At 40.1% G+C, this 19706-nt stretch overlaps 6 protein-coding genes and 1 long non-coding RNA gene across 11 annotated transcripts in view; 3 read left to right on the plus strand and 4 right to left on the minus strand.

The window, feature by feature from the left end:
• LOC143900178 (uncharacterized) overlaps positions 1-5190 on the plus strand; it is a 92349-nt gene extending 87159 nt beyond the window's left edge. The window contains exon 5 of the long non-coding RNA XR_013257729.1: positions 5175-5190. This is a non-coding gene — a long non-coding RNA (uncharacterized LOC143900178). The remainder of the gene's footprint in view (positions 1-5174) is intronic.
• Positions 12-5068, minus strand: LOC143900126 (uncharacterized). Of its 2 annotated transcripts, XM_077411129.1 has the most exons (5): positions 4587-5068; positions 3291-3986; positions 2620-2764; positions 2305-2376; positions 12-2000 (listed from the first exon to the last, which is right to left on the minus strand). In XM_077411129.1, the coding sequence occupies exons 2-5, from the start codon at positions 3344-3346 to the stop codon at positions 1869-1871; spliced, it is 405 nt and encodes a 134-aa protein (XP_077267255.1). In that variant the 5' UTR covers positions 3347-3986; positions 4587-5068; the 3' UTR covers positions 12-1868. The 2 variants fall into 2 exon arrangements, with proteins under 2 accessions (XP_077267255.1, XP_077267246.1); XM_077411120.1 differs by having other exon boundaries at positions 3291-5068.
• Positions 5191-5290: 100 nt separating the features above from the next.
• Muted (biogenesis of lysosome-related organelles complex 1 subunit 5) lies at positions 5291-6671 on the plus strand. The gene is made up of 4 exons (XM_077411097.1): positions 5291-5449; positions 5580-5662; positions 6077-6265; positions 6355-6671. Exons 1-4 carry the CDS (start codon positions 5431-5433, stop codon positions 6520-6522), a joined length of 459 nt encoding a protein of 152 aa, XP_077267223.1. The 5' UTR covers positions 5291-5430; the 3' UTR covers positions 6523-6671.
• Positions 6648-7629, plus strand: LOC143900008 (vacuolar ATPase assembly protein VMA12). Its single transcript, XM_077410886.1, has 2 exons — positions 6648-7074; positions 7150-7629. Exons 1-2 carry the CDS (start codon positions 6648-6650, stop codon positions 7392-7394), a joined length of 672 nt encoding a protein of 223 aa, XP_077267012.1. The 3' UTR covers positions 7395-7629.
• Chrac-16 (chromatin accessibility complex protein 1) lies at positions 7118-9393 on the minus strand. The gene is made up of 2 exons (XM_077411039.1): positions 8918-9393; positions 7118-8443 (listed from the first exon to the last, which is right to left on the minus strand). Exons 1-2 carry the CDS (start codon positions 9050-9052, stop codon positions 8039-8041), a joined length of 540 nt encoding a protein of 179 aa, XP_077267165.1. The 5' UTR covers positions 9053-9393; the 3' UTR covers positions 7118-8038.
• Positions 9394-9603: 210 nt separating this feature from the next.
• Positions 9604-11710, minus strand: Unc50 (Unc50 RNA binding protein). Its single transcript, XM_077410826.1, has 6 exons — positions 11404-11710; positions 10960-11111; positions 10694-10880; positions 10363-10496; positions 10197-10298; positions 9604-10116 (listed from the first exon to the last, which is right to left on the minus strand). The coding sequence occupies exons 1-6, from the start codon at positions 11493-11495 to the stop codon at positions 9980-9982; spliced, it is 804 nt and encodes a 267-aa protein (XP_077266952.1). The 5' UTR covers positions 11496-11710; the 3' UTR covers positions 9604-9979.
• A 137-nt stretch (positions 11711-11847) lies between these two features.
• On the minus strand, positions 11848-19175 carry Man1 (LEM domain-containing inner nuclear membrane protein MAN1). Of its 4 annotated transcripts, none has more exons than XM_077410268.1 (11): positions 18500-19175; positions 17136-17818; positions 16734-16851; positions 16456-16670; positions 15177-15397; positions 14957-15085; positions 14736-14865; positions 14017-14275; positions 13712-13933; positions 13439-13623; positions 11848-13118 (listed from the first exon to the last, which is right to left on the minus strand). In XM_077410268.1, the coding sequence occupies exons 1-11, from the start codon at positions 18697-18699 to the stop codon at positions 12967-12969; spliced, it is 2514 nt and encodes an 837-aa protein (XP_077266394.1). In that variant the 5' UTR covers positions 18700-19175; the 3' UTR covers positions 11848-12966. The 4 variants fall into 4 exon arrangements, with proteins under 4 accessions (XP_077266394.1, XP_077266408.1, XP_077266400.1 ...); XM_077410282.1 differs by having other exon boundaries at positions 14017-14287; positions 16456-16619; positions 18500-19174; XM_077410274.1 differs by having other exon boundaries at positions 14017-14287; positions 16456-16622; positions 18500-19174.
• Positions 19176-19706: the final 531 nt, after the last annotated feature.

The raw sequence follows: 19706 nt of genomic DNA on the forward strand, positions 1-19706 counted from the left end.
CGGTGTGCAACGGACGCGGCCGCGTTCATGTACTTACCTCGACCGTAGATCGGCTTGACGTATACGGGATGGAATGGAACGCGCGAATTCGAATACGCTCGAAACGTAATTTTGAAATCCATTGTTCCGCCTCGGCGAAACTTTTCATCGAAGACCATCGTTTATTGATGCTTACGCGAGTTCAATATTTCCGCGCTTGAGCCGATTAAATCCCCGTTCGGGCAAGAGGAAATTGTCTGAGAAGCAAGATCTCATTATATCTCTGTCACTTGAGACCTGATCGAGCGTAAGCTTTCGATCCTTAGTGTTATTCCTAACGCTAAAGCGTTTTTCGATTAGACTAACGAGTCCGATGGAATCACTGTCGAAGAGAGAATCGACTTCGTCGAGGCACGCACGATTTCCACATTTGACGATACATACCCAGTACAATAATCGGCCGTGGCGTTTGTACTCTGCGAAAAAAGATTCGGGTCCGCGAACAAATACCGTATAGGTAATCCTTTCAAGCGTGCTCGGCCTCGAACTGAGCTTTGACTTTTAGATACGCGAGAGCACAAATAGGATTAAATCTCTGCCGATAAATCGGAGCTTGTAATATCGTGGGAAAAGTGCGGAGAGCAGTGTATTTCTATTGAACGCACGTTTTGTTTCGTATCGTTCAAAAGCTGCGGTAAAAGAAGCTGTTTAATTATTTTTATTGTACATTAAATTTTTAACATAAAGCAGAAACCTAATTAAAATTTTATGTAAGGCATCAGAATCCAACATACACATCTGGTGAAGAATTAAAGTGTCTGTAAATGCTTTCTATTTGATTTTATTAGATATCTATTAGAGATTGTTTTGTTCGGCTTGCTTTCGTGATAGATAAAAGAATGGTAGAAAAAGAGAACGTAGAATTGAATTGAATTGGCAAATTGAACAACTGAAACAGGATTAAATGAAAGGACCACGGGAGAAAACATCGCTTTGTAGCAAGTTTGCGAGGTTTTTTAAATAATAACCTTGAAATGTAAAGTTTTGATAAACTTTTCAATTTAAGTAGTACATAACCTTGTGAAACTTTTAATAATTCTTCATATCGCAAATTATATAGAGTAATTTTTTTGAGCAATATTTTATTAAGGGAAAACTTTAAACTTTCCGAGCGGGATTTGTAAAATTAATTGTCGCGAATTAGTGGTGCACTGATTCTCTATTTAAAATAAATCCTTTCTTAATAATAATTAAGTTATTTTTTTTTTGCTAAAAATATATATTACTTGTAAAATAAATTCCGTTTGTTCTTCATTGATGATTTATTATCATTCGTAATTTAAAGTTAACTTGCATGATTACTTTATAAGGATATAAACTTGACGGGCGCAAATAAATTTTTCGTTGTGCGAAAAGTCAAGCATTTCGGAACTGTGTTAGTACCGATATTATTGTATTTTAAGCTCGAGCTTTAGCATTTGTACAGAGACTTCAATGGCAGATAGACTTCTTGGCAGTCTCAGTCTCGGCATCCGAGCTTTGTGAGGAGAACAAAGGATATAAATGCATATCGCGGATAGTGCTCCCGAAACGGCATTCTTTGAATTCTACATAAATTCCGACCTGCTATTGTTGTGTTTGCGTACTTTATTATTTCATTACTCGTATATAATACTCTTACGATAATCTTATAAATCTGCAGAAAATTACTAATTGCGAATATATCAAGCTAGAAATTAATACGCGTATAATGTGTTAACACAACAGGCAGTGGTGTATTTTGTATTAATTACACCGCGCACGTTATTATGTAATCAATAGTAAGATATATTATACCCCCGTTGGTGGTGAAAATAAGCGGGGAATAATGAATTGGATGCGAGAGCTCGTTAATTCTCTATTATCGACATCGCCTCGTCACAAATAACTGCCTTCCCTTCGTGACAGCAAATGGGCTCGATGCTCTCTAAACCAGTGAGTGTCCACAGAGCCGTGTTACACGATTTCATATATACGGCCACCTGTGAAAAGCAAAAAGATGAAATAACAAAACGCGTCGTTCTATTACTGTGAAAATTACCACCTAAAAAAAAAACATCAAAAGAACGAAATAACCGAAGCGATGCAATCGTGTCTCATTCGCGCGAAATAATATGGTTTTATTACTCCTGTTTACACACGTGACCCCAATCGGTGTTTATGCGTCACCGTTCACTTTTTCACGAAGATAAATATTACGCGCAAAGAGAAGCTTTTTTCTACTCTGAATTTTTTAAACGAGATTTGTCTCACGTACGTATGTAAAATGAATTATATACCGCTTACCTTCAAATTTTCGACATGCACATTCTGTTTCTCGCAAATCAGCATTGGTGCCTTATCTCGAGAACCTTCAGCCTAAACGCGGAAACGTATATCAGTTTGGATATCATTTCTTAATTAGTTTCAGTACTTCTTTTTTTCTTCGATTAACCGCTAACTAACGTGCTCGAGCGTGTGTCACTGATTGCTGTCTAAAATTATTTAACACACGTATATTCCCGATTGAAAATTAAGTAGAACGTTTTTCGTAGTCATATGAAGAAATGATGTAAAACAGGCAGCGGAAATGGTACGGAAATAGTATGAAGGTGTACTCACTAAGGCGATACATAATTGTTGACACTTTTCAGCGCCTTCTTCATCGCAGCTCACATTGTATTTTAGCGTGTGCTCTATTATCGACTTCGTTCCCGGAACAGGGAACACCGCGCAACTGCACGCACCCTCCGCGATTTCCTCTTGTCTGGTATAGGGTACAATTTTTTTTTAAGTACAATATCGCAATAATCGTGAGATCAATCGTGAGAATAAAATTATACACTTTAAACTAATTTACTGGATTTGCGAATTAATTAATCATTTCCAAGAGAAAGGAACATGTGCTTTACACATTAGATTAATATAACTTCGTGACTAAAGTGAAAGATTATTTCCATTTTATCCATATATTATCGAGGTTAATTGGATTAATAAATGCATCTGTTTTGCACTTTCGATATATATCTTCGAAATACATTTATAACTTAGGTAATTATATACAGTAGATCCTCATGTAACACTGGTTCATATCACACAGATTCATATAACACGATAGAAACATTTTAATATATGGAGATCTATTGTAGTTATAAGTTATAAGATATTAATTATAGTTACATTATAATTATAATATAATTATAATTACAATCATAACTTGATATGTTAAAAAATTTATAATGGGTCCTGTTGCAAGCAAAATTATTTAAATATTCATAACGTCACTATCTTACGTCGCGAGAGACAAGATTGCCATCAGGAGAAGAAATCGTCCCGCTGCAGCTTCCATTGCGCTCCAATTCGCACCTCACGTCGAGATCGTCACGAATAAACCTTACCCGCGATTATCGCAGGCGATCGAGCGACATGCGGCATATGTAGTCTTGCGTAATCATCCTCTTCTCCTCCCCCCCCCTCCCCACCTCTCTATTCACTCCTGCTCGTATGTAAGTGCACGCAGCGGAATGCACGCGTAATCACGCGATACCATTGTTAGTTGCCGGCGTCCTCTTCGCAGTGGTTCAAATTTTACTCGATGCTCGATACCCAAGCGCGACGTTCCCACAGAGATAAATGAGATAATCACCATTGCGACAGCGATGTAATCCGAGAATGCTATCGCGCGCACGCATTCGTCGATCGTATAGGCGTAACGTTACCAATCTCGGCGAAAAATATACGTGGGATTCCGGTGATTAACGCGGGGGGAACTGCCATTAAACGGTTGCACGCAAGGCGATGACGTTGTTTTGGCATTTTATCGATCAACTTTTTCTTCGCGTCGCGTCCGTTCCAAATTGCGCACTTGTTTGCACCTTTCGAAGCTCATTTTCCCCGAGAAATGTTCCCTGATCGTTTTGTAACTTCAAAACTTCAGCCGCCTCTCGAAGAACTTTTCTTGAAAAAACGGCTGCAATTAGTCGCAGAATCTATAGAAAATATAACCGCGATATATAAATAACCAAGAGTAATGGCATCTGAGAGTGGAAGATGATATATTTAGAATACTTGGTTTCCAAGAGAGAGAATTTATAAACAGAATATAATTACGGTATAAATAAATGAGTAAATAAATAGCATTCGAAAATGGAAAATGATATGCTAGGTTTGGAATATTCAATATATTATACACCAGCTATTTTAGATGGTTAATTAGTATTTTATCATCGCAGCTTTTAATGTACATTAACGTACATTAACGCGTTGAATCGAGTTTATCGTAAATTTTACGAGAATAACGATATATATATATACATGTATAAAACAACATCAGTGAAAAGCGTTTATGTGAGCACAGCGATGAAAAACGATAGCTTTTTGGAAACATACGTTTATTTGCGTATGATAATTTTCTCTCTAAAAATACAAAACCTTATGAGAGACCGGAATTATATATTCGAATTAATACAAAAGCACAAACTGTTATTGTTTCCAAGAGATATATTTTTTGTGCGCGAAATTCGATCGGTTTCAGATAAAGAAAAATTTTCGCAAAACGCTCGCTCTCTCCTAAAAAAAAATTCACTTACAATACTGTTTTTGCACTAATGTCTCTTCGTCTTTAGCTCAAGTATCCAAGTGTTTTAAAAAAAGCGTCCCACTTCTCTCCGTCAGTAAATTCAGTTTTTCTCGCAGGTATTAAACAATAAAAGAATGAACAATTCTATCAAAATAAAGTTATCACATATAATGCAGAAGTAAATACTGCAATTCTCACAAAATACTAAAAAATACTGCATTAGTAATAAGTTAGTCGCCAAATTCGGTCGATCAAAGCTTCGAAGTTGCCCTCTAATAACGTTTATTTTTACCAATTTCTAGCAATGTAGATGAACTTTAATCTCGGTTCAGCTTACTTTTTATCTTTTTCTAGTTCTAAGAATTAAAATACGATAAAAATAAATTAAACTGAGATTAAAGTTAATCTACATTGGTGGAAATCAGAAAATATTACAAACGCAATAAGTCAGATTTCACAATAATGTTCCCTGCGACGGGGAAAAACAATTAAAGAATAGCCGAGACTATATATCATTGCAATATTATTAATGTCACTGTCTAACTGTAGCAATTAGATAGTAACATTAGTCGCGTTTATGCCAATTTTTTTTTCCAAGTTTTGGCCAGAAATTTCTAAGTAAATGTTTTTCCCTTCTTGCGGCGGTCGGTTCAGTAGTAAATCCAGTCACGTGACGGACGCACCGACGTCTGGCGACGCGCCGACCGTTTCCACTGGCGGTCGGGCCGGCCGGTTTTCAGTAGTACAGCCAGTCACATGACGGCGCACCGTCATCAGGCGACAACGTGCCGTCACTGCCCACTGCCCCGTTCGACTTTCGACTCCGCGTTTCTAGTGTTTCTACTGGCACCGACATGGCGTCCGTCATCAAAGGTGCGGCATTCACGGTATCGTCCTAAACGCCACCACGTTTAGGATGTTTATGCTCGGCGCGAACCGGTACACTTAACGCATTTACGTTAGACATCGTCAAACTGTCACTGAATCACACGCGTTTCCGTAGACACGGGCGAGATCTGGGGCAGGCTGTTCGACCATCGTCCGTTCGTCCAGGGTGAGGTCACGTTCTTCCTGCGAGAGTTTCAGGTGAGCGCCTGGCGATCGTGAGCTCGGCGTCGGCTCGGTTTTATGGCCGATGGCGAATTAAAAATATTCCGCCAAGATGCGGATTTTAAATGCGCGGACATAACCTACGAGTCGCGAAAACTTAATCGCTAAAGCGAAGACACTGATGGAAACTGCAATTGCTCTTGTCCGCGAAATAAAATGTTTTAATCCTCTTCTTTTGAAGAGCTCTTTTTATATATCAGTTTATTGATTTTTGGAATTAATGCTTATTTCAATTCAACTTCATAAATTCATATGAAAGCAGGCATCAGTAAGTTATTCTGTCTGTACTTTGTAAACTATCGTATGTCAATTGTCAAGCGTTTAATTCTTAAAAGTGTTGCATTCTGTGCGCGGTACGAATCCCAGATTGCATTTTTGCTATTTTTTTAGGAAAGAAGGTCCGACAGGGAGGTGGAACGCCTGTTTAAGATACTTGAATACACAACGGAGCTGAAGGAGAGCCAGTTGGATCGCACCGAGCAACTCGGCGATTGCCACTTGCCTAGTCTCAAAGCGAACGTGGACGTCGCGCTGAGTATGTGCAACCGTGTTTTACAGAGGGAGGAAAATTTTGATAGTGTACGTGCGCCAACCTTTGTGGCATCTCGTTCATCTCTCGTGACGCGAAAAAGAATTGATTCCACATTGGGTATATTTTATCTTTGTAGGATAACGTTCTGAGTGAAAACAGATTGCTTAGAAAAAGAGAGTGGGAGAAGTTCATAAATGATATGAGCGACAAGTGTCAAAAGGTGGACCAGACGTTTCAGGAAAAGGAAAAGGAAATACAGGAGTTCTATGTTGACTTGGAAAAGAAATTGCATATTACGCCATAAGAAATGACAATAACTTTTTAACCCGTATCTTACGCGTTGCCTCTTTTAGTATTTTAGCGTTTAATACAGACCTAATAATTTTCTTTTAAAGTAGGGAGACGGGTGTATACCGAGTTCATTTAGATATGCCACTAGAGTCGATTGTAGATCCTACCGTAACGATAAATCCGTCTAAGAAATTGAAAGATTTTATCTTGTACGATGTAAAAGATACGGATGGTGCACCGAATGGCATCGCATCCTTGCGCAAACTGAAAAAATCTAAGAAGGAGAAAATTGCAAGTGCCACGTTAAAAATCGCGGACCTCAACTGGTTGAATAGGTATCTAAAAGAGCATAGGAAAACTGCGACACGAAAGATTTACCTGCACGAACTTTTCGATGATTCCGACGTGATACTGCCGACGCCAAAGGAGACGCCACGGAATCCAGAGCTGGAGGCTAGAATACGGAAATTAACGGCGCAGCAAAGCGCCCGGGAATATCAGGCGATGACGAAGAGCATCGATTCTGTACGGAAATTCTTACCGGAAGACAGCATCGCGTATCAAAGTAAATATATTGTATATTGTTAATCTTACAAAAGACAATTCAATGTCTTTCTATAAATGTCACTTTATTTTCCAGTGAAGCAGATAAACAAGCAACTGATCGCTGTCGCGCAATTTGTATTTTCCGTGATAGCTGGCTTCGCTTTCGGATTCATCGGGGTAGAACTCATAATCGGAGACCTAGACTTCGGATTTAGATTACTCTTAGGTATAATTTGCGCGTTAATTATAGCGTTAGCCGAGATCTATTTTCTAGCTCTAAAATTAAATGAGAATGGTTTCGATGTCACATCCAAATCGAAAAAGTTACATCGAGACTAAATACAACATCCAAGCGTATTCGGTCGTCCCATTGTCTTGAACATGCGTGTTATAGGGAAGATTAGTAAAACCAAAATCTTAAAATGCTAATAATATAAATAACACGCAACCTACTTTCGCTAACTTTGTATTATACAAAAGTTTAAAACGTTTACATCATTCAATTATTCTCCTATGATTGTTATATAATTCAAGATTATTAAAGACCAAATAAAATAAAATATCGTGACATCAATTTATTGTTATCAAAGATAAAAAAAACCAATCCTAAAGCATGATCATAAATAAATATGATTAATGTTAAAAACATTAATCTCATTAACATTGATTTACATTGCGTGAATAATGAATGTCGTGAGATATATGTACAAAAATATGTGTGAGAGAAGAAATGTGTGTAAAAAGATCTCGTGCGGTGCACTTTTCATCATTCGTAAGCATATAAAAATAACATCTCCTCTTTCGAGACAACGTCTCGTGGCCTGTCTCTAAATTTTAAGACCGCGTTTGCTAAACTAGATCTGCTGATATAGACGCATAATCTTGACACTGGATATATTTTGCAGACTCTGCAAAATTTTGTAGAAAGACACGAGATGAATCTAGGGTTTATCAAATAATCGGAGTCTGAAATCAACGAGTTCTCATCTCTTATTGTTCTCCTCACTATCACTTTTCACACTGCTCTCACTTTTGTCACTATCCGAATGACAAGCGCCGTTTTCCTTGGTCTCGCTCTCCCGCTCGCTGCCCGACGAGTTGCCGTTGTCCCCCTTGGTTTCGTCGCTGTCCGAACAGGAGTCCGTGTCGGAGTCGCTGTCGCTGTCCGAGTCGGAGCTGCTCTCGGACGAGCTGCTGCTGTTGGACGCCTCCTTGGCATCCATCATCTCCTTGAACTGTCGGACGGTAATCTTCCTGGGCATTATCTCCCGCAGGAACTCCAGCGTGTCGTTAGTCTGCACCACCTCTGCCAGGTGTTTGTAATCCAGAGAGGACCCCTTGTTGCTTTGCATGTGTGCCTCCTCCGTCAGGTAATGTATGAATAATTCCTGCAAAGTTGCAAAGTGCCTCGTGGAATATTAAATGCTAAATTAACAAGACCATAATGGCGCTACATTGCAAGACTGAATGGCAATCGATACATGGGTCAAAAGCGCGAGGACCAAATGTACGACGCTTCAAAAACTGGAAGATCTTGGGTCTGTTTTCTGTTACCGAACCGGCTGCGCTGGTTCAGAGTTTATCTTTTTTTTACTCCACATTGGACGAAAAAAAGATGAACTCTGACCTATAGTGCTGCCAGTTCGGTAACAGAAAACAGACTCCTTATCTCAAAAATGTAAATATTTATATTCCATGTTATACATATACAACCATTATGTCACATGAATGTAATAGAGGATAAATATCGAATATATTGGTCGCTATTTACTTATTAAATTGAATTAATAATTATAAATTAATAAACCGTCTCGGTGTGAATCTTTTCAGGAACGTATCTCTAACCTCCAAGTGTGTCTTACCGTGGCTTTTGTGACCAAATACAAGCCGTCCTGCCCGACGGTGTCGACGCTAGGCGAGCTCTTCATGATCGTCTTCACCCTCGAGATTGGCAGGCGCAGCTCTTTCATCTTCACGGCGGGAGGTTGCGTACTCATTGCGCGCACTTATTCTTCCTTCCTTCTATTTTATTTACACGGAAATAGCGTCGGGCTAACTAAAAATGAAGCCGCACGAAGAAGAGATTGACTCGACAGCAGATCCCACAAAATTTGAAGTGTGGCGATTAATTATCGACGATGCTCCCTCGCGCTGCAGATGGTGCTGGTTTCGTTAACGCGGCATGGAGCGAGAAGTCACGACAGAGGGAAAACTTTGCATTGACACAGCCACTCCTCGGTTCCTTCCGGCAATTATGCTACGGAAATTGATTGGCTGTCGCCTCCATGTTTTAGAGCGGTACTCATATAAAATATTCATAACTCAATATCTTCGAAATAATCTTAGATCTGCTCATAAATTGAAATTTACATTTAAAAAGGTCTTAAGTCTGAGAGACGATCTTAAACGTAAGATCGGACTTGATAATAATATCGCCTATAGATTCGCCGTTACAGGTCTCCGAACCAAAAAACGCGTTTTTCGTGACATCAACTTTGTTATCGATGAATTAAAATGTGCGATATCGCAATAAGACTCGCATAAAAAATTCGCTGCTACACGCGGGTTATATTTGGAACGTCGATAGTTCTCTTAGATACAAATGAAAAAAATAGATATATTATTCCTGGAACGCAAGATCGTTGAAGAGCCTACAGTCTTCAAGTGATACTCCATTCGGGAAACAGCTGTACCTCTACAATGAAATTCTCCTCTCTCGGAATTTTCCCCGCTGCTCCCTTATTTGTTACGTGATCGTAGAACGAGAAAACGAAACGACGGATCATGTAAAATGAGAGCGAGGATCAAGGGGAGATTTCAGAGTAGAATCCCGTCTCGTCGATTCTAGAATAGGGAGGGATTCCGTACGGCCAGGTCGTTATTCCGGCGTTCATAGACGACACATTTGACAAAAATCTGATATTTCACAGAGCCCGGTAACGATAGAATTCCATAACCAAATAACTGACATTAATACCGGCGCATAACGTAGTAATGTATATCAGCAATATTATGGGTAGACTTGACAATATCAGATGCGTTTTATGGAGTATCTCGACATCTGAAATAAGAATAACTGTAAATACGTCTAATAATAAGAGGAGATAGATCACGTTACCTAAGCGTGTTGCGTTAACTTACTTGCGTAGCCGAGAAACGTAATGTAAATGTAATAGCTTATAGCTATGAACCAAAAGGTGTTCCCAACAAACCGCGCCGAGAACGCATCGTTGTTTATCAAAGCTGCAAAGGTGAAACGCGTTAAACAATAATTCAATAATATCGCTCGACAACTGTATTGACGCACCGTTGTATAGAAATAACTGTAAGATGTGAAGTATGATTAACGGGGGAAACATCGCGTTCAAATGGATGTCGAACGCGTAGCCCCATTCAACGTCTTGCGTTCTGTCTATCCTGAGATACCGATTGCTCATAAACCTACAAACGTACAATATATATTATATATTATTAGTACATGTGTGTGTGTGTCGTATAGTATATATTAGAAATTAAGAATGGACTCGAGCCAGCTTTAATTGAGCTGACAATTTTCAAATTAATTAAAGTTTCCAAGTCTAAGGTAAAGAAGAACTACGATCTGACAGGCGCGGCCTAAAGATAATTGGTATGCTTACCAAAACACCGTTGCTATTAACAATCCAGTGGTTATGTAATCGACGAATACCATATAAAATAACAACTTTACAAATTGGAAGAATCTTAAACCGAGTACTATGGCGAAACCAACGGTGGATATGCAGAGACAGCACGTAACCAGCACCAAAAACGCCGGGTCGTCTCTCGCGAATTGTGACTTCGTCTCTGCAAGAATCCAACGCACGAGCATGTTGAAGAATGAAGCGTTGCTAACGATGCACAGGGTACTGGGGTTGCAACGTACGTTTTCTGTTTTGGAAGTTTCTGTACACTTTCTGCGGCGCCACGAACAGAAAGATCATCTGCCAAACGGCGAACTCGAAGTCCATTTGCTCAAACTTCAGCAATTTTCTCAGATATTTGTAGCACTTGGTCGCCGCGCCCATGCAGTTGTGCCTGCAATATGTTCTCCCACTCAATCAAACTTCGAAGCCAAAAGCGATGAAATACAGTAAAGTAATTAAATAGCGGTTTTAAACATAAATACGGTAAATTGAATACAGCAAGGTGATAAAACACAAATAATACGCGTACAGGCATAAAATTGCTTTGCAAAAAAAAAACACCAAGTTGGAGTTTAAACCATAAAACGGAAACTGAACACGTTGATGTAATTGTTGATTTAGAAGATAATAAATTGCGAAAAGAGGCGACGAGTGTCTGTGCCTGTAAACATACGCGACGTTACCTGTAAACGATCGGCATCGGCAACGAGGACGAGAATTCTGTCGGAACGGGCGAGTGGCACCGGCTCGTCGGCGGCGAAGTGGAATACTTCATTCTCGATCCTTTTGACAGCTCGCACCTCGCGTGATTATTCTCGACGGACAGGCATACCCTCAACAAATTTGCGTCCGGGAAACGATTTCAGGTTATGTTCTCGTTATTTGACAAGCGCCCGAAAACGCCTCGCACTAGTTGCACTGCCGCCCTCTCGCGAATTTCACGACCGCGGGAAATAGGAATCGACACGCTCGATTAAGAAAATATTTTATCTTATAAAAATAATTGCCGCGCTCTCGGGGGGTAGTTTATCGCCGTGAAAATATATCGTGTGTTCGCGAAAATAACTTCGGGATAATTCGCGTTTACGGACGTGAATGCGTTAGAAGGTCGATAATTAATTATAGAATTTTCTGATTTATTTTTATTCATCGATATTCCTTAATTTACTGTAACACAATAGATTTGTGCGCGCACACATGCTTTTTCAATCTTTTTTTATAACGCATAGATATACGTCACATACGTTGCTTCAGTCTGCAATTTATTGCTCCTTGAACAACACATCAACGTATTATCCAGTTTCCGTTCCATCATTTAACTCGATATCTTTTTACAAAGTGATTTAATCTTATTTTACTGTACATTTTTATGATACATCGTAAAAAGTAACTCTTATGCAGTTATTAAAAAAAAAAGGATTGTTAATCTTAAGTAATTAAATCGATATTTTTTCGTCAATGATGGCGTAACCGTACGCGCAGAGAAATTACGCGATCGCAAAAGCCTAATACGTAGGAAACTGTACTCTGCCGCGTTCGGTACATCGGATGTATGTATGATTGATCGATTTATCTGCATATACGCTTCGTACAGCTGATGCGAATTAGTACTGGATAGGCTTATAGAGAATGCGATGTATACGTTATGCTTACGCACACATGGGCCGGTATTCATAATCAGATCTTATTTCAAGATCGTCTTAAGTAATATCTTAAGATGCTAATACGGCTCTGTGATTGGTTCATATAACATCTTAAAATCGTACTTAAGACGATCTTAAATATAAGATCCGACTATGAATACCGCCCATGTATTGCTAGTTGAAAATACTATAAAACTCAGATTAAAATATTTTTTACAGCTCTTCAAAAAGCATATTTAATTATATATTAATGTTACTGTGTGCTGTTATTAATAATATTATTATAATTATTATTATTACTCATCAACTATTAAAAACACGTATCGCCTCCGTCTCTCGTTCATCAAAAGATACAAAGTAGAATATAATACACAAGTTAGCGAAATTTAAAAGAAAATGCTCTTATAAAATAAAAGTGTCTTCAGTCCTACAACATGTATATGCGCTGTACGGCACGTAGGTGTGTCATCACGGAATAAATAAAAGGTAGACAGATTCCGTAAGTTCTGGCCAGCGGGACAATTGCGAGACAATTGTGTCTGATTTTGTATAAACGCGAGAGCATCACTCTCCTCCGAATGTCCGAACAGAAATGTGAACTTTTTAATTCGCCTCCGCCCGGTTCTGCCAGTACTGGAGCTGCATGGATAATCGTTGATTGTTACTCGGCTTGAGAGGCGTCACGCAGCGGGCGGCGTCCGGAAATCGCTCGTGATAACGTTCTAGTCTCAGGTACTTGACAGTCACTAAATTACCTGGGAAGGAAATAAAGAAATTCCATTGGAAGCACGACATTGCAACGTATACCTACATTAAAGTCAATGTAGAAATCAGCATAAAAAGCTGGCACAGATTGTAGCAATATCATCATTCTTCACATTTTGATCTTCATTAAAGATAAAAAATTATGTACTACTATCCTTTTATATTAATATTCTGCACGTCTTGTGTAACAAGTTTCTCAATAATACTATCCAAATTCCGCGAAAACTTTACGCGAGGCGACAACAGACTGTGCCAGCGTTCAAGAATTAAGTTTTAGGGAACAAATGGGAATTATAGATTATGGACGTACCATCGAACCAACAACCATGTAATGCCCTGTAAGCTTTGCCAGCGTCTTCCTGCGACATACATTTCATATAAACGCAACCTTCACGGCTACCGATGTCTACTCGAATGTGAAGTATGTTCACACCCTCCCCGCACTTTTCTAAAATAGCATCCTGCACTCTCGTCTCCCAGTCGTCTTCGGTTTCGCTATATCGTGATACAGAGCAACTTAAGTCATCCGTTACCGATTATAGATTATAAACGCGCACATTATACTCGTGTATATTATACTCACATGTCTGGATCAAACATGTGCCTGATTTTCAGGCAAGGCGTTGGCGAACAAGTCAAGCTATTAACCGATCCCTCCATCGTTTCGAACGCTTGTCCCTGCCAGACCTTCGGCTTCTTACCCAAAATCGCGCTTTGCGTCGGAGATTTGTTCAAACTGTTATTCGGCAACCATCGCCATACATGAAACTCTTCTCCCGCCACTTGCTGCACCTCTCTTCGAATTCTAAAAGATCAAAGATCGTATCGTGTTACTCATCCGCAAGTAACATATGAAAACAGGGAAAGACACGAAAGAGCCTTTTTTACCTGGATTCGTTTTCATCTAAAAACTTCACCGCTCTTTCCCAAAGACCGGCCATTCTTTTGCGATCTTTCGGTAGAATAAGATTGTCTCGCACGTGATTTATGGCAAGGAAACTTTCCTGCGCGCCCCCGGGTTGCGTGGACGCATTTTGATGATGTGTCTCAACGATACTTATAATATCGCTAACAAGCTTAAATACCTCTCTCTCCGTAGATTTCTTGTATCTTAGATACCAAAGATACGATTTATAAATGCCGATACCTGTTAATAAGACTGAAGATGCACAGTTACCATTACAAATCTTTTGATACACGTATTTCTGTCTATGTATAGATCGCAGTACCGTAAACAGATATTACTTTGCGAGTCACTTGTGAATTCTCGTAAAAAACAACATTTCTTTCTCTTTTTATTTATTATACATTCGATACACAAAAGATACGGCGTTGTATCAATGCGCTCCAGGATTTAAAGAAAGAAATGTCTTCTTGCAAAATAATTCCAGTTTACGATTTGCGTATTGAAGACGAAATTACATTGCCAAGGCATATAGAATCGTTTTAAAATGCAACTACTTTACTTAAAGTATAGCTTACATTGCATTGAAAAAGAAGTGAATAATAATCTTATACATCATGTTAACAGCATGCACATGGAAATCTTATAACACAGAATGAGGTTCAGTAAGTTTTGTCAAATAAACAGTCTGTTAGAACTTTACCGATTGCCACTATAAGGAGAGAAGAAAAGATGGTAAAAAGTTTGTTCTTAACGAGGCATTGCATTGGCAGCTCAGGATTTAAAATCGCCATCCCAATTTTTCCATTTAGACGGGCGGAAAACAATTTATCCTGTACGAATAAAAAAAAAATGGATTAGTAAATATTGTGAGCACACCTGCGCCCCAAAAAAGAGCGTGAGATTGACATGTAATATATTTACTAGAGTATCCAACATTTCCGTGGTTGCTCCGTTATCGTCATTTATATCGATAAGCGAGATACCCCATTTCGGGTTCTTAATGATTAAGAATTGCGCGCTCTGCAAATCCTCCTTCACCTCAAGGCTCGTCTGGAAGTGAAGATTATCAATATACAGTTCTTTACATTGTTAGATTAATTTCAGTAATTATTTTCGTAATTAATTTCAGTTCTCAACCCACCACTTTATCGCTCGTAAACATCTCCACGATATCCGCATCGGTCAAATATGGATTTTCGTTCGAATTCTCGCATATATTAGATACCGCCTTTCTCGTTAGGATGGGTTGCAGGCGTTTTAACAGTTGCAACACGGATTCTATGTTTTCCTTCATTATGCAATTTACCCCAGGCGCTTTAAGATCGGTAGCTCCATCGAGAAAACATTGCGGTATGTTGTTATCTATAAGTATAGGTAGTACGAAACTATAAATTAAGATCAACACAAGTGATACATAATGTGAAAAAAACAAAAATAATTATAAATGTGAGGCAGTTTCGAATCATACTGACTCTCCTGTGCTTCAAACGAAAAATTGTCACTTTTTTCAAACAGCCAGTATTACGAACGAGAAAAATAACTGAGAAATAACAAACAATGTATTTCAATCTCCTTGAAAATGAAAATGTCAATCCTTCATTTGACAAACTCAAAATTCTATGTTCAAAACTACTTTCTCTCCTATACAGATTAAAATCTTCCTTCAAAGTAAACTGCAGTTTATTATATAGTGCATACAGGAGATTAAAAAGCATGTCTAAATGCTTGTAAATTAATGGTTCAAAATTCAATATTTCTACAGAACAAAAGATACAATATGTATGACAAAAATATCAGCTCAATCATTTTTTTTTTTTTTTACAGTAACTCCCGTTCTTAAAATCGGTCTCTTCTGCAAAGAATTAAACGTTTCGATTGATATATTTTTCCGAGCTCTCCACGAGTTTTATGTCCCTACATACAAATAAACATCGTATTATCGACTAAGTTAAATGGTACAAAACGCATGTCCGCAAATATAGGTTGAAATATATTGGAGTAGACATATAGAAAGAACGGGAAAAGGAAATAAAATATCCAAATTATATAGTTCAAGAGATATGCGATTTTTATTATACATGTGTATATATATATATATAGAGCGAGAGAAAAGAGAAAATACATATTCAAGAGATTCTCTTGTACGTCTAATTTAGTAAGCTCGAGATAATTACTTTAGCTTCATAAAAATAATGTGATTGAACGTTAGTGATAATTAGTGATAATTAGTAATAAATATACAATAATTAGGGTCCATTATAGGCCAAAATCGATTCGCGAAAAGAACATATACATTGTGCTTTGCGCCTTGCACCTTGTTATTTGACAATCAAACGTATATTTCTCAGAAATCTACCCTTCCCCTTGAAGTTATATATCCGTCTCAGAAATCTCCCCTAGTTATATCTCTGCATACCTACCCGATGAAAGCGATGGAAACGTCTCGGTTTTCCCACCAAGTCCCAGATATATTATCGCAAGAACAACAAAGAACAGGGCAAGCACTGCCACGAGGCCCATCGATACCATGTTCTGATTGTTTCGTACATCTTCCCTGTTTGTCGTCGATGGTTTGTAAGTCGCTCTACAGAAAATATCCCGAACTCTATTGGCGGACGATGCATTGGGTCTCGAGCTAAATAGCGTTCGTTTATATTACGTTACGTATAATTCAGATAAAATAATAATTCATATATACCTTGGCTGACTCAACGGCGAGTATATGCTCCTTACGGTAGAGAAGTGACCATTCGAATCTCTCTCTTTCACCTCTGGTAAACCAGATGACAAAGTATAGCCTGTATAGCGTAATGGACCTAAAGTAAAAAAGTATCCATATATGCATGGTATAAAAAAACGAACGAATTAGACACATTAGTAATTCTATAATTAATATAGAATAAAATTCTTATTTTAAACCACAAACAAGCGTGTTTTTGAAATCAATCTGAACAAAATTAAAATTACAGATAACGCAAACTTTCAATTATATATAATTACAGAAGTAATGACTGATAAATTACGGAAGACCGATAAAAATTAAGTGTCTCGTATTAGAGCACATTAGATATTATTTTAGTGCATCAGAAAGCTCCCGTACTTTTTGAGCTCAGCAATGATGATGACGATGTGTTTGTAAAAGATCGCGAATTCTCCTTGAGTCCTTGTAAATTCCTTGTAAACTCTGATAAATATGGGGTTTCATAATTAGCAAGAGGATCCGTTTGACTCGCACTTCCACTTGCGTCCTCCTTCGTGGACTGAATCGAGGAGACGCTCGGCTTCAAGGGAGACACGTTATACTTGCTGTCCTTAATCGAATAGGCAGGCCTGGTCGATTTCGGGATCGGATCTAAATTCCCGCGATCGTACGCCAGAGAATCGTATATTTTGCTGCTCGGGCTGCTGGACACGTACTTGTCGTACGGACGTCCATACGTGCTTCCAGTCTCCCCCATGACATCCGAGTCCGATCCGTCCTCTAAATCGTCAGATAGTCCATAGGTACGCTGCGTCTTGATAAATTTGCTCTGCGTGGTTTTCAAAGTTGTGCGAGAAGGCACGCCCGAGTTGTCGTAATTCGTCGCCGTGGGATTTTTGAACTCGGAATGCGGCGGCAACAGATTCTCCTTGACCGGATTTTTCGCCACGTTTACAACATCGGGAGGAATAATCGAAGGCGGAGGCATGGGGTTCGCCATCGTTTGCCGGCGCAGGTTCGCGCTCTTCTTCTTCTTGGCGACACTCGCGTTTGTATCGTCATCCGTGTCGTCGCTGCTATATCTAACGCATAAATGGAGAAAACAAAACAATATCAAGACCCAAATACACAACACATCCTACATGTATGTGCGTCTAGCGTTATTGCAATTCTAAAACTTGATAAACTTTCCCTATAGAATTTGCGTTTACTTAATAAAATCTATTTGTTTCTAAAATATACAACAGCCTCGTGGAAGTCAACTGAGGGATTGGCGACAGTCGCAAAGGAGATGGCCGTATTTTCTAAACAATTAACGTGATGCACCAGGTATATCGCGCATTGCCAAAAATAGACTGTAAACATTGCCTCCTGCACCTTCTTCCATTCAGAATCGAGATAGGTGCACAAGAATCTTGCTTGTCGCGCTTCGCCGTCAAGGATCGTTATCGCATGCTGACCTCGCGCGAATCCCAAACCTCAGTGTAATCGTACCGGTCTCTCGACTCCTACTCGTTCCTTCTCTCTCTCTCTCTCTCTCTCTCTCTCTCTCTCACTCTCACTCTCTCTCTCACTCTCTCACTCTCGCCCAAATTTCCAGATTAAATCAAGTGTACAAATTTATCTGAAAGGAAACTCGTGTCGAGAGAGAGAGAGAGAGAGAGAGAGAGAGAGAGAGAGAGAGAGAGAGAGAGAGAGAGAGAGAGAGAGAGAGAGAGAGAGAGAGAGAGAGAGAGATGCATATTTTCTGATGAAAAACTCACCTGGCGGCCAACGAGTGTCGGGAAGCTGCTCCTCCCCCGCCCGCGCCACGGGCCTCCATGAGCTTCTTCAGCTTCCTTTCGAGTATCTTGCGGGTCGTATCCGTCACCGGTCCCACCGGGTACCCGTACTCCATCAGCTTCGCCCGCAGCTCGGTTTCGCTGAGCGCGGTGATCGCGTCTTGGTGCGCGTCCTTCGACATCTTGTCCCGCGGACGAGCGCGATCGCGATCCCGAACGGGGGCTCGTGTGGCCCGGCTCGTCGAAGAGCGACGCCCGACGTACGGCGACGGTCGACGGTCGTATCGCGACGTTGCGGAACGTCTTCGCGGACGCCCGGCCCCGCTTCCGTTTATTTCGATCGATGATCGATCCTCTCCGCCGCTCGCCGCCAGCCGAGGGACGCCCGCTCGCTCGCTCGCCGCGTTGCTCCGCCTCGGACGTTCGCGCACGTGGACGGCCGTGTACCCCGGGTCCGCCTACGCGACCGCACGACCAGCTCTCGATCCGCTCTTTTTATTTTGCCGAGACACCGCCGTGTGATCACGCGCACCACCACCACCACCGCCCGGTCGTCTTTTCGCACCGCTCTGGTTAGTCTGGTTTATTGCGCGGCGGCTTCGCCTTCGCCTTGTTCCTTGCTCCTCCGCCGAACGATTCAACGACTCCGACTCGTCTCGCTCGAGTCGCTCGGTAACTGGAAAAAAAGAGAAATGGCGCAATTTTCTAACGGTCGCTGTCGCGCGCATACGAGATGCGCGGCCCTCGGGAGTCGGGCGCTCTCGAGACTCGAGACGCGTTCCCCACTTTCGGACTTCGCCGATGCCGCCGGTGGCGGTCAAGCCGGTCCACCAATCGCGGCCAAGTTCGCGTCTGATTGGTCGGACGAACGGCGGGAATTTTCGTTTGCCGTTGAAAGCTTCGATCGGATTAGGACTGTGGAATTTATCAAAAATGACTCGAGCTTTTGGAAGAAAATTTTAATTTTTATAAGCTCCTTCTTGCATACGTCACTTCTTCGAGATAGATAACAATATACTGGATGATTAAAAAAAACGAAATTTAAAAGAAAAATATATACACTTTTCTCTTGTAACTTGCGAGATATCTGAGAAAAACTGATTAAGAAATACTAAAAGTATGATTACTTAAAATGAGCTTCTTGGCGTTATAGTTGATCATAGTTAAGCAAGAATAATTAACCAAGTCG

Source organism: Temnothorax americanus, unplaced genomic scaffold (genome assembly GCF_048541705.1).
Source record: "Temnothorax americanus isolate GAGA-0224 unplaced genomic scaffold, ASM4854170v1 Scaffold10, whole genome shotgun sequence".
NCBI classification, from domain to species: Eukaryota; Metazoa; Arthropoda; class Insecta; order Hymenoptera; family Formicidae; genus Temnothorax; species Temnothorax americanus.